This window comes from Agelaius tricolor, unplaced genomic scaffold (assembly GCF_023055355.1).
Source record: "Agelaius tricolor isolate 1412-34295 unplaced genomic scaffold, bAgeTri1.0.p SCAF_6, whole genome shotgun sequence".
In the NCBI taxonomy this organism is placed as follows: domain Eukaryota; kingdom Metazoa; phylum Chordata; class Aves; order Passeriformes; family Icteridae; genus Agelaius; species Agelaius tricolor.
In genome coordinates this window covers 6,007,519-6,021,337 of record NW_027269266.1, presented here as the reverse complement: position 1 = coordinate 6,021,337, position 13,819 = coordinate 6,007,519, and the positions used below count along the sequence as shown (strand labels likewise).

The 13,819-nt window shown below is 40.6% G+C and overlaps 1 protein-coding gene across 4 annotated transcripts in view; it reads right to left on the bottom strand.

The window, feature by feature from the left end:
* The window catches only part of RBM33 (RNA binding motif protein 33), a 103,496-nt gene that overhangs the window by 6,885 nt on the left and 82,792 nt on the right, over positions 1 to 13,819 (bottom strand). For 2 of the 4 annotated variants that reach the window (XM_071428583.1, XM_071428586.1), the window contains exons 16-18: positions 13,028 to 13,231; positions 11,461 to 11,649; positions 56 to 144 (exon numbers count right to left, since the gene is read on the bottom strand). In XM_071428583.1, coding sequence (XP_071284684.1) covers positions 56 to 144; positions 11,461 to 11,649; positions 13,028 to 13,231 — 482 coding nt within the window. The remainder of the gene's footprint in view (positions 1 to 55; positions 145 to 11,460; positions 11,650 to 13,027; positions 13,232 to 13,819) is intronic. The other 2 variants (XM_071428584.1, XM_071428587.1) reach the window with 2 other exon arrangements.

The window sequence follows — 13,819 nt, the reverse complement described above, 5'->3', positions numbered from 1 at the left end:
TTATCTTCTGAAAGGAAGGAAGGACCCATGGTGGCAGCAGTGCTTAATTATTTACCTGTGGAATTTCTGTTGAAATGCTAAAGCATGTGCTGGCTCCTTGAACTTTGCTATGGCTTTCCGTTGCTGAGGGAGCATCTGTAAACTCTGCAGAGACAGAAAAGCCAAAACATATTTTTAATATTCACTTCAAGATCCACTTCACAACAGCATGAAATCGACTGAAATTTTGCTGTATTTCTTTATTCAGAAACAGATTTCTGTTTTCTTTTTTTGTGCAATAAAAGAATAGACTGGAAAGAGACTTCTGAGACTGCAGTCAGGGTCCCAGCTGATGGTGTTTGACTTGATGCTTTAAGCAACTGTACCACCTGGAAAACCCAGACTATCACTTGTTAAGCAAAGGTGACAATTCTTCAATTCAAGAGCAGATGAGCCAAACCCCACAGCCAAACTCCCACCAAGTAAGAAGCATTCAACTGGTCAGGGCTCAACTGCCCACACAAACACCTGGAGTCATTCACCTGATGTACATTAAGGGATCAGGGCTTTCCACAGGTTAGGCAGGGCAGAAACAGAAAAAAGTGGTAATTTCTCTCAACTGCACATCCTCATGCTGTTTTTATGAAACAAGTGGCCAGCTTTTGGCAGACATCACCACAAAACCACGGTGAGATGGGTTAGGTCACCACTTCCAAGTCCTCCACACAACACACATCTCCTAGACAAGTCCATCTGACACGTGCCTCCCAACCATGAGAGAGAATTTCACAAAGCTTCAGCTGTGACAAACCCCCTGCACAGTACTGAGCTCTCCAAAACTCCAGCACACCTCAGCCAGGACTCTGGAGAACTCATGTCCTTACTCCCTGCTTGCAGCAGGTCAGGCTGACCCCAGAGAGCAGCCCTGTGGCCTTGGTTAAGAGCTGTTATCACACTTATGAAGATTAAAGTTTATGAGTTTTTGAGCTAGCACTTCATTTATAATAGAATAATTTTGAAAAAGACACTTGAGAAATTCAAGAAGATGAAGATTCACACATTAAATAGCTACATATCCAAGAATCAGTGAGAACATCCAGCAAGTATTCAGCATCACAGAATACTCAGGATGGAAATATGATCCTGCAATCCTGCTGCCTGTGAACACAGGCCAGAGATTTCAGAGTAATGAGGTTAAAACAGATCTGAAGGCTTCAATCGAAATTTCACAGTACCACAGTGATTCCAACATCTCACAGAAAGTTCTGGATGTTTAATAGCCTATGCTGCAGCACATTAAAGACAGAATTGTTCTGATTCAGCTTCCAGTTGTTCTTACAGCTTTGGATGCAGAATAAAGAATTATTAACATTCTACTTTTCTCTGACTTTCTACATAATGGCAATACAGTTTTACACTGAGATATGTATATATACACACAAATGTATGTATATGGACACCTTAAACTGTTCTAGATTATGATCTCCTGATGGATAATATAAACATAATTCTTTGCTCTTGCATTTTGCCTGGAACTCAGCTGCATCCCCCACACTTGGATGATTCCAGCCCTCTGATGGTCAGTCCTCAGGATTTTAAACTTTGCCTTCAAAAACTCTGTATCACCACCTAGACTGTTAAAAAAGCACCACAGATCTTTGGAGGAAGCAAGGATTCCTTGTGAAACAACATACAACCCCACTCAACACATTTTGGCAGTGACACACTTTGGTATCTCTTAGTGAAAGAATTTTTAATCCCACTAATCTGTTCCCTGTTCATTCAATCTAATGGAGCATTTAAAGCAAGATGTCATATGCCTAGATGAAATTTGTTATTAAAATTGTCTACTTCTATCTTTTTTGAACATATAAGACTCTCTTGGTAAATGTGTATTTAACAAGAGCCATGGCACCTGATAAGTCCAATTTCTTTGTATCTAAGCCTGACAATTCAGCTTTGCCACTTTCTGTAACTTACCTATCTGTGATTTTGAAGCAATTAATTTTGCACCTTCTTCTAACTGACAGGAAACTTTCCTCTCTCCAGGAAAATCACAGATGTTTAGTATTTCCACCAGCCTGTGATTTCAAAGTGAAAGCTGAGTAAAAGTTAAAGGATTCAGCAAATCTGATAAGCATCAGGAGGTTAATTTGCATTTTATAGTTTTTGGAAAGCTGCTATGATGAAAAGGTACAGCTAAGTCACTGCAACTTCTCCATTTCTGAGCTGGGAGAAATAGGATTTAACTTTAACAAAACACACTCAGAGGATGATCTTTATTTCTTTTTAAATCAGAATGCTCTTGACACAGTTAAGCACATTTTACCAACAAGAATGCAGTCATGCTGCAAAAAGCAGTGGTGAAAGACCCTGGATAAAGCTCAATTCACCTGCAGGTTTATCTGCAGGAATGTGACAGAGATGCTGAAGTTTGTGTTCTCCTTCCTTACTGATCTCACTTTTTTATGATTTATTGAACTAGATCTTAACACATGTTTCCTTGACACCACTTTTCTTGCTAAAAAAGAAAGAACCATGAACTAAGTCAGTCTCGTCACTGAGGACTATGCTTTGAAGACTAAAAATTAAACACAGCCTTTAAGTAAGATTTGGAAAGAACAAACTTTAAGAGTTGCCAACAAAAATATCTCTGAATTACAGCTGAAAACAAACAAAAAATCTCTTCTGTTCAAAGAAGTCAACGCTTTTAATGACAGAAAAACCTGTCTGAATCACTGAAAGAATGAATATTTCAGAGAACAGTTCAACAAGAGGAGCTGTACAAGAACCTGCACCCTGCATGTCCTGCCTCCAAGTGATCCTCCCCACAATGTCAGGTCTCACTTAACTACCACAGCAGATTCCCCCAGTGCTTTATGCTCCAGACTCCTGTTGTGATCAACTGAAGAAGAGAAGCTGCTTTTGGTGACTTTTCCCACAAGAACTGAGATATTACTGCATTAATATTCTGGAGAGGAGCAAAAGTAAAATTTGATTTTGCAGTTTATACAAGCATGATGATGAATTATTAACAAGTTTCTCAGTAATTAGCATGTAAAAATTGACTAAAGGAAGACATTCTGGTATAACACAGACTTATTAACCAAATTAGGCAAAGCATCTTAATATTATTATAGATAACTTATTTATACTTTCTTATGAATTAATAAGCTTATTAACTGACTGGTTTGGGTACTGTGTTCTTACACTGTATTACTGCTTTATTTTCCAGAGCAAAAAAAAACCCCAAAAGCAATCAAAACACTAAATGCATTTTAATACTCAACTGCTTTGGCAACAAGGCATCAGTTCTTGGGTAAGTTTACTAAAAAGCATCTTTATCAGATTTAATTTCACTGGTCAATACAACTATGGAAACAAAAAACCACCCATCTGATCCTTCACTGAACTGCCTAAACACAACCCATCACCCAGCCTGGGGTAAGGCAGCATCTTCTCAACTGCTGCAGTTACACATGCCTGATTTAAGACTGAGAATTAAGGACTGCAAAACAAGGGATAGACTAATGTTGCACAAACAGTACTGCTCCAGTTGGAAACTTTCTGAAAAAAAAAAAATTTAAATGGGTTTTATCCAAATTCTCAGCCTCTGCTGCAATCAGACTATGTCAGCAAAAATGATGCATAATCACTTCGTGTTTGTTAAGGTACATGAGGTACACACACCTTCCTTGGGTATAGATAAAAAACCCCTTCAGGTTCTGTTTTAACAAGAGACAATTACTAAGCCAAGTTACTCTGAAGATGTGACCACAGTCTGAAATGGCACCATCTTTGCTGTGTTTTCAAACAAATCCTCATCTATCATGACTTGCAAGTGTGAACACTATGCATCCAGCTAACAAAGATTTATTTATGTTCTGACTTTGGGACAATACCTTCTTTCTCACTTAACTACCTAAGCCCTGACTGTTATGTTCTAAGAACACTGATGATAAGGCACACAACACATTTACCATAGGTGCAGGGCCTCAGCTGCTGCCATCCCATCCTGAGCAGACAGGCTATGGGCTGGGAACAGAAATTAAGAGTTCCACTTCAGGAGAAACCTGAAGTAAAATTACTGCATTCTCATCCTACTGGATTATTTCTGTCTTTTTGAATTTGGGGTGATTTGCAGTTTAGAGCTGATCCTACGTTTGGAAGATGTTAACAGCTACAGTCAGAAGAAAACTTCCTTGTGTATCCTGTTGAATTTTATTATCCCAAAATATTCAAGGCATTATCTCAAAGACTTAGTCCATCAGCTTCTGCTTTTGTTGATTCCAAACAAACAAGCTAGGAAAATACATCCAAAAATTAATTCATTTTACAAATCTTACCCATGTTACTTTGCTAGTTTAACACACTTGAACTTCTTCATCCTTTTTGAATAATTTGGCAGCTGTTTTTTTGGTTTTTTTCAGTGATAACATTCAATAGCCCCTCTCCCCTTCTGAAAACACATTACTATTTGAAAACAGAGGCACAACCACCACTGCTGATGGTGATGGTCAGGCAGTGGTGAGTCCATCTTGGAGTTGGTTGGCATTGGCTCAATCAGACACAGGGGAACCTTCAGGCAGCTTCTCACAGAATCCACTCCTGTAGCCCCCCACTACAAAAACACAGCCATGCAAATCCAACACCCATTTCTCAAAAAGTAATTCAGTGTCTTATGATCTCCATTGTAATGACAAAACACATGGTTCCATGTTTTCCAAAGCATGACACCTCAGTAGGCATTTGATCAGAGTTTGCTATTATTCTGACACCTACAGATTTTGAAAGGCCAGTGGTGGGAGGCAGGGTGGCTGCAGCTCTGCCTCTGGAGACCAGCTGGTTCTAGTGAGCATTGTTTGATTTACTGGGAGGGCCCCTACTCTTCCTCCACAGGAGACTTCCCTACTGCAACACCAGAACCTCCTATCATGAGCCCCTAACCTGAAATGCCACAATCCTCCCAAACGTCACAGCTCTGAGAAAACAACTTCATTCACATCTTCTCTTTAAGTTGACCTAGTCAGATGTTCACCAGAGGATGAAAACCTCTTCTGGGACCCACTCAGGTGGAAAGGATTGACAATACACACAATAACTTCCAAGGGATTTCAAATGACTGGTTACTTCACAGATTTGGCAGTACAGATCTACTGTGCAGCAGTTCCTGATAGCAGCCTGAGGTCACAGGTATTCTGAGCATGTTTGACTCTGGAGGACAGAAGTTACATTCTGACATATTTCTAGCATTAAAAATAAAAAGCCAGTTTAGAGTGAGGAAGAGTATTTTACATGGAAAGGATTTAGGAAGCACAGAGCTCATTTTGATCTTGACTGTCTTCTTTTTCTGCTTAGGAACTGCCATGGAAAGATGCAGATCTTAGGCTGAATGGAAAATTCAAGAAGCTCAGAATTTCATAATCATACTTTTGATTGAGAGTTTGCTTACAAGCTGTTTTAAAACATACTATTTAACTCAAAAACTTAAAAAATAATCAGCAGCTCTGGCTTTTTCTGCAACTGAACTACTACCAGTGACTAAAGCATGAATATCATAAAAGGACCATTCCCTCTGAAGGTATTTCCTTAGGCCTGAAGATCTACACTGCCCTCAAATTTCTCCTCTATCCAAGCTCTGTAATTAAATTTGTACTTTCTTGTACAATACTGAAAGAGCCAGTATGATCAGAACAGCAAATTAATCTCTAGTAAAACTTCACTGCAAAACCAAGGGCCTTGAGACAAACAGCAGGACATCCTCAAGTACAAAGCAGAGACTGCAGAATGCAAACACCTTGGACACCAGAACTCTCAGAGGTTACACAGAGAGTAAGAAGTGAAAAGGGAGATAACAGAGCACTGGGAGATGGAAACCAAGCAGGTAGGAATGAGACTGGAGCAAGCACGTGTTTTAACTATAGGAGACACATGGGAAGTGAAGGTTTCCTCTTTTACTGAATTTCTCTCACTGAAGTAAATGTACTGCCCAGCAGAGCACACTTTCAGTTCACCAGTGGGTTTGGGATTAGGGGTGCCAGTTCATCTAAACTATTAAAAACCAGGTCTGTGCAAAAAGAAAGCAAACTTCCCCAACCAACATCATCTCTAGTGTGTGATCCAAGCTGTTCTGCAGCAAGTCAAATAGCAGCACAGCAGGCACTTTCTAAACAGAACAACCAGATTCCATTTTTTCTTCCCTGCCATCAATAAAGGCAGACACGTTTTTATTGTCCTCACAGTCTCCTGATACCTGAAGCATCCTTCCTGGCAGTGACACTTCACAGCTACTACCAGCAGGCAGAGAGGCTGGGACAGAATGTATTTATTTCACCCTCAGCTGCTGCAATTGATCTCTTCCACCTTCTGTTCCTCCTTTCTGCTTTTCTGACACCTTTGACTTCCTATTATTTGCCCTTAAAAGTACTCAGCATTCTTTTTCCATATGCAAGGTGTCATGAGGGGAAATGCTGTTCTGTCCCTGAGCTGGGCATCTGTCACTCCCACACAGCTCTACAGCAAGGCTGAACTGGGCAGGCTCATGATGGAGCTGCTCTTCTTTCCCCCAGCCCTAAGGATGGAGCAGGACTGGCCACATCTTCTCCCATAGCTTCTGCCACAGCTGAAAATATTTTCCCAAGCAGAAAGACCATAGTGGTCCCCTGGTCAGCCTGAGCACCTCATGTCAGAGCAGAACCCCCTGCTGCCCTGCAGGAGCACATTCTGGGGGTGTGCACCCAGGCATTTCCCCTGATGCCTCTGTGAGCTCAGATAAATCCTGGGAATGCAGGCAGGAATGCATCTTGATATCTTCAGTGTCATGCTTTTTATAAGCTACAAGAACATGAAAATTTGGTGGATGATTGATTGATAACTTATGATCATGGTTTATATTTCTGTTGGGTTTTTTTGGGAGGGGTCAGTTCTGGGGTGGTTATGGAATGATGATGACTGTTGGTTATTGGTTTTGATACTAGGAAATACAGAGGAAGGTTAATTGAAAGTGTATTGATGATAAGTGATTTGGATAATATAGGGACATATGGTTTAATTGTTTATTAAAAAAAAGTAAAAATGTCAAGATAGAAAGAAAATTATATGTGTAAAATGGGATTTAAAGGGCTGGCTGGGGCTGCCTTTACAGCAGCCCAGCACTAGGTAGCACTGTCACTCCAGGAAAGCAAAGCCAGGCACATCAGCACTGGAACTGCTTTTCCTTTCCCAGACCAGAAATGAACATGTTAGCAGAGCAAAACCCTTATTTGTAGAACTGCTCACAGTACACCTACAATCCCAACACTCTCCTCACCTCTGATATACAACAGTGTGTCTTCCCAATTTCTCTTTTTTTAAGCATCAGAATTTATAATCTTAAATGTTCACAAATACTGAGATTTTGCACTGATGCTTTAAGTTTGCATCTATTTGCATCTATGATTAAAGATGATGATGATGATGGAACACCTCTGTAAAATAATTCTTTCAGTACTAAAATTATCTGGAGATCTAGAAAAGACTTTACCTGCCACCATCCCAAACTCAATTCATCTGAGGGTGGCAATAACTAGCTGAACACAACTTTTAGACAATATAAACATTAAACCTGAATTCAAGAGCACAAAAAAGAAAAACGCAAGTGCTGTTTCTCATGACCTTTGTAACTTATTAGTAATCTACTTTATCAAGTGGTTCTGAATGGATGTGCATTGAATGTCACTGCTCCACCACCATTCTCAGGAGGCTTTAGTTTGGTGATGTGCACAGAAATCTCCTGTACTTTCCAACACTTTGGAATACATAATTTTATTTATAACATGTAATTCTTTAGAATCAACAATGAGATTTTACTGCAGGTACGTTATTTGCTTCTGAAAGCTCATCCTCTCCAGAAAGAGTATGACAGCAAATTGTATGCTGGAAGGAAGCACTTCTGCTAATTTCATCATGTTTGAGTTGTAAAAGGCAGATGTAACAAAGGGGATGTTCCTGGAGCCCCAAAGATTTTCTTATATTCAATGTCTTGAGAATCTTAATGGTATTTTTTTTCCCTATGTTAATAACACTTTCAGTGAAGCAGGGATGAGAATTAAAGAGTTTTCAGTGATTAAGCAACAGAAGGTATTTCAAAGGTTGTACATGGGAAAAGGCAATTTTTCTCCATTTCTAGGGTATGGGAAGGGAAAAATGCCAAATTTCCAACTTCAGCTCTAAGTTTCCCCCATCCTGTCTCATGCATGCCCAGTTATTCCCAAACTGTGACTCACTGACACCTCAATGAAAGCTGATGGCAAAGCTGGGAGCATTGAACATCATAAACTGAGAGAAGTTTTTAACTTCCCATCCCAAGGTTTGTGCAAGGTACTTGTACCTTGAGAGTGATACTGACAAGAAAAAGCTAAAATAAAACCCCAAGCCTTTTGGGCCCAGAAAAGCAAAGTAATCTCTTCCTCCCTGTTAACTCCATTGAGAGATTATAGACTTTTCCCACAACTTCAAACTGTTATGCCAGCAAAGAGTCACTTTCTGAGGAAAGACACACAGGATGATCACACTGTAACGAATTCAGGATATTTGGAACCAAGAGCTGGTGTGGGCTCAGTTGCTTTACAGATGCCCCAGCATGGAAGGCGAGGATGAAGCAGAGGTCCTCTACCAGGTGAGACAAGTGCTCATGGTCTGTTCTTCTTGTCAAAGAGCAAGGAGCTCCATGGATTTCTTCCTCCTCTCTGGGAGCTCTGTCTCAGCCACTTCCACCTTCCAATCTTGACTGCAGCAGAAATTGATACACGAGATACTCAGATTTCTGAGCTGTGTCTGCATGCTGCTTTAAAGCAAGGAGCTTGTTTAACATCAGAGGTGCTTGTTTAACTATGTCCCATAGTTTGGGAATCCTTACCTTTAACCAGGCATTTGGGGGGTGGATATGTGTCATTTCAAGACACTATCCAGGCATGATGAGAACTCCCTAAGTTTTGATTCAGATTTAAATTTCCTTTACAATTGCAAAAAATAAGCATGAGTTCAACACGGTTATTTTCCCCGAAGAGAAATGAAATGAAAAATCTTGATGTCAAAAGAGTTCAGGTCCTTAAGGAAAATTGTGGTGAATATAGTCAATAGCTGAAGACAGGATAATCTACACCTTAAAGACTGAGTCAGATAGAACTGACTGTCCTTTCCCTCCTCTTACTATTTCTTCAGCTCCATCAGAAAACAGCTAAAAACCTGGGCATCCTGGCCTAATTTCAAAAAAAGCAGCTAGAATTTCACAGCTTGCTATTTTCTCACAACTGCCATCTCCCCAAATCTCTCCTATTTCAGTCCACCAAGCTGCAACACTTCATCTTAGAGGACCAGAGCTCTGCACTACCCAAGATCTGTTTGCTGTGGCCCATGCCTCCCACATACACTGTCCTCACACAGGAACCCCCAAAACCTGCATGAAAGGAGCCCTTTCAGCCACTGCTGGGCTCTTCTACAGCAGCTCCCTTCAGCACTCCTCCCTGCACTACCCCTTGCATGAAACACATATTAAAGGAAGAATGAGGAAAAATTGAGTCTCCCTTTGCTATCAGAGCCTCTGACCATCCCAGCTGCAGGGGATTTTGTGCAGCACTGAGCATAAACAAGAGTTAAAACATTAATTTACAGTCAGGAGAAAATCCACTTTTGCACTTCAGGATATTGACCACTTTGAAAATCTAGCATCACCTGTATAAAACTAATTGCTGTGGACAGCAACAATGCAGATTTTCAAACATTCTTGTTTTCCATTCTTGTCCTTCAAGTCAAATTGTGACTGCATTCTCCTAATTTGGTGCATTAACATTTCTGTGGTGCCACTTCTCAGGGTACCATTAAAAAACAAAATCAAAAAGCTACGTATTACAGATGGTGGAACCAGTCTCATATTCTTCCTACAAAAGCATCACTTTTTCCTGCATATCTCACCATTTGTACTTGTGAAACATCATTTAGTCTCAAACAAGCCAGGAAATTTCCAGCCTTCTACAAGTCAGACTTGAAATTCAAGTGCAGAATTAGCACAAGAACATTCTGCATCATTAGCTAAATTCAAGCATCTTGTTCAAGTACTACTTCTAGATTTCTTGTAAGGAAATGGATGATGATTCAGAAAGCATAATTTCCAAAGGTACGGTTGATGCTGCTGCAAGAATACAAGTTCTGGAGGGCATAGATATGCATCAAATCCCACTAGAAAATTAGTCATTGTTTTTTCTCCTGTAAGTACATCCTTCTAAATTGGTCTGTGACATTGAATTGAGAGACCAGGGTTTGGAGTCTGCTATGAAACAGCAAGTACTGAATAAATTTTTTAGCACATTCTCAATAACTTCTCTCAATTGTGAGATTTCATTGCAGGGTTTCTATTAATCTCCTTCTAATATTCTCATGCAAGATTTAGCAAGTAAACACTGAATAAATGTGCTTTGGAACTGTATGAATAATTTCCTAGAGTACTACAGAACACAAAGGCACAAAGTATTTTGTGAGGCTAGTTTTGCTTTCCCAAACAAATTAAGCCTCTCTGAATTGATGACGTAAATAATTCAGTATTATTCCATTTACTAAATTAGGAACAAGTGAGGCAGAATGTTCATTTTTAGGAGAGCAGTCTGTTTTGCAACAGAGAGATGATCCTAGTAATAAAGAATTCTCACAGAACACCTCCAATTCATGCATTGCATTTGTCTGAAAATGTTGTTCCTGTCAAAAGGAAAAAATTCTCACCTGTACTTTTCATTATTCATTGACTGATATTTTTAAATGCAGTAACAATAAGTCAGAGAGGGCCTCCTAAGCCTTTCACTGCTTTGAAAACCTCCTGCTTTCCTCAAGTCATTTAACTGACACATCAGTTCCAGCAGGCAGTTTGTGAACAGAAGCTGCACAGCAGATACAAGTGTGTGCATGTCATAACCTTGCCCACAGGCCCCTAACGAAGAGAACCTTCTCAAAAATTAAGGATCAGTAAATTCCTCCAAAGAAGACTGAAAAAGTAGAGGATGCTACACAGGCTAAAATGTCCTCTGAGTCATTAGGTGCTTGTACCCCAGGACTGCAGTGACAGGAAAAGGTAAATGTCAAAAAGGAGAGTAGGTGCAAGTCAACAATAAACAAGGACAGCACCCAAATACATCTGCTCTGATATGACCATCTGGCTTCAACAACCTCACAGAATGGACAGGCTTGTATTGCCTATGAAAATAACAGAGGAACTCCAAAATGAAGGAGAATTTTGCAGCAGGAATGTGATGGTTAGCAAAATCCTACCGTGCCTCCTGTGCTGCAATATCATCACATGCTTGCCTTTGCTACCAGGTGTAGCTTGTGTGGGTGGGGGTGCCTTCAAACATAAATTACCAATAAACACGCATTGTACTTAGTGTCAGGGAATTAATTGAGCTTTCTGGAATGAAAGCCTTTTGGCACAAAAATGATAAACCGAGGTTGACCTACCTGAATGGGTCCCACTGACATCAGCAGGTTTTTCAGTTGGACATCAGTAGTTGATGAAGAAAGCCCTTCAACTGACACAATACAGGGCTGAGGTTTGCACTCCACCACTCGCAGGTTCTGTTTATTTGGCATCAAGCGTCCTCGGCCCATCTGGCCTGCTACTCCTCTGCCTCTGCCGTGCATAATGACCTGCCAACAACAAAAGTAACAGTATTTTGATTTACTTACCCACTGTGTGCTGCACTTGACAGAGGATATAAAAGTTGGCTATTCACTTGAAGACTTGATTAAAGTCTTGATTTAAAACAGCTTGTTGCTGTTTGCCAATTTGAAAGGCCGCTTACTAACATATTCCTCCACTGCTTACACAAACCTCTTTTAGCAGGCTAACAAGTTATATATTGAGTTATATATACTGCATTCTTCCTAGAAGTCTCACCTCTAGCACAGATTGATCAACCACACAGTGGAGGATCTCAGACAAAAATGTATAATCTAGTTTTCAACACTGATCACATCAGCAGCATGTGTTCGGCTCCAACATTTTGAGTATGGACAAAAAAACCCAACAGGTGATCCCTCTCCTTCTTCTATTCTTAACCCATAGGTAAATTTAATGTACTCACAAGATCAGCAAAGTGCTTCAAGCACCTTCAATCTCTAGTGCTACCAACTCTTGGTTTTATTCGCTAAGGCTAAATAACTTTAAAATAACTTTTTTCAAAGTTCCTCTTCCCTGTACTCTGGAGCAGAAAATGCATGGATTTAATTCTTGCAAATCAAATGTTGAACAGTCAAGAGTGGAAAAATAACAATCAAACAGAGAAACAAACATTAAACAGAGTTAACACTTAACACTGAGTCAACATTCAACAGTTTCTTGACTTCTACTTGTAAAGCCTGTGATGGGTAATAACTTTTCATACCCTTCAACATCTGCAACAAAACTTTATCTTTATGAAACAGGAAGACTATGGCCAACAGTTCAAAACCAAGAACTAACTTAAAAGCCAAAATGCCAGCTACCTTCAAGGAGTGTGCCAGCTTGCAAATGCAGAGAAGGCACACACTGCTGCCACCCTGACCCTTGCCTGCCTCCTACCAGTGCATGATCAGGGCAAAAATCAAGTTACAAGATCACCAACTGTTCTGAGTGATAGCAACTTCAGGAATCCAGCATAGAGCATCCTGAAACAGTTACTGTGTGCTCCTACATAAGAGGAAACTGCCAAAATGAAATCTTAAGCACAACTTCAAAAACTCACTTGGTTTTAAAGCTAAAAAGCACACTGGTTACCATCTCCTCCAGTAGCTGTCTCGGGACACATGCACTTCCCCAGGGAGTGCTGAGCTGGCCACAACATCAGCAGATGAAGCAACCTGCAGGCACTGCCAGTCTGTGCTGGGTACAAACAAGTCTCTCTAGATTAAAAGCTTTATATGCAATTATGCATCTCCTGGGTCATGCAGCCCTGTGCTAGCAACTGACAAATAGAATGCCGGTTATTAATAGACCAACACAGCTAGACAGTGAAACTTCTAGCACCGATATGCATCTAAAAATCACCTTTTTAGGTTGATGGATTCCCTGGATGTTTTTGACTCCTTGAGGAGCTGGTGAATGGATCTGTGCCTGCTGCTGCTGTTGGTGCTGCTGCATTCCCTTTGTCAATGTGACCTTCCGCACTGGCGGCTGTTTCGGCTCCGGGGGTTGCTGAGGCCGCTGGGGTTGGCCCTCGGGGTGAAAAAAGCCAGCATCCTCTCCCCCCTGCTGAAATCAACAACACAACAGCGGCTCAGGGTCCAGGCACTGCACACCCTTGCCCTGAGCAGGCTCCTGCCACATTCAGCTCATTCAGAGAGTGTCCAGGGCTTTGCCTGCTAAAGCAAACTGGTGGCTGTGGCAGGCGCGTGCAAAGGCTCAGCCTGCAAATTGCACTTCAGCCTAAAATAAATCTGTGCTAGCCGAAGAACAGTTTACTTTGTTCAGGTTTTATTATATACAATGGTCAATCATGCCTTTGCTTGTTTTCACTTCTCTTTCCAAATCATTCTTCCTTCCAGGTTACATATGAACTATGCTGTGTGTTATATTTTTATTACTTTTCTTTTTTTTCAATATAATGAGAGACATACACATTGCAGAAGGAGGAGCAAAGAACTGTGGAGGCTGGAAGAATCAGGAAAATGCTCTGCTCATCTTTAAGCCTCCAAACCTCTCTTTAGTTAAAAACCTGGTACTTATTTTGAAGTGCATACTCCTTCTCCAACTTCTACACCAGCAGCTTTTCAAGCAGTCCCTTTCCTTGGACACTGTCTGTACTTGGAACAGTTCCTCAAGGTGTTTTTTTGTTTGCCT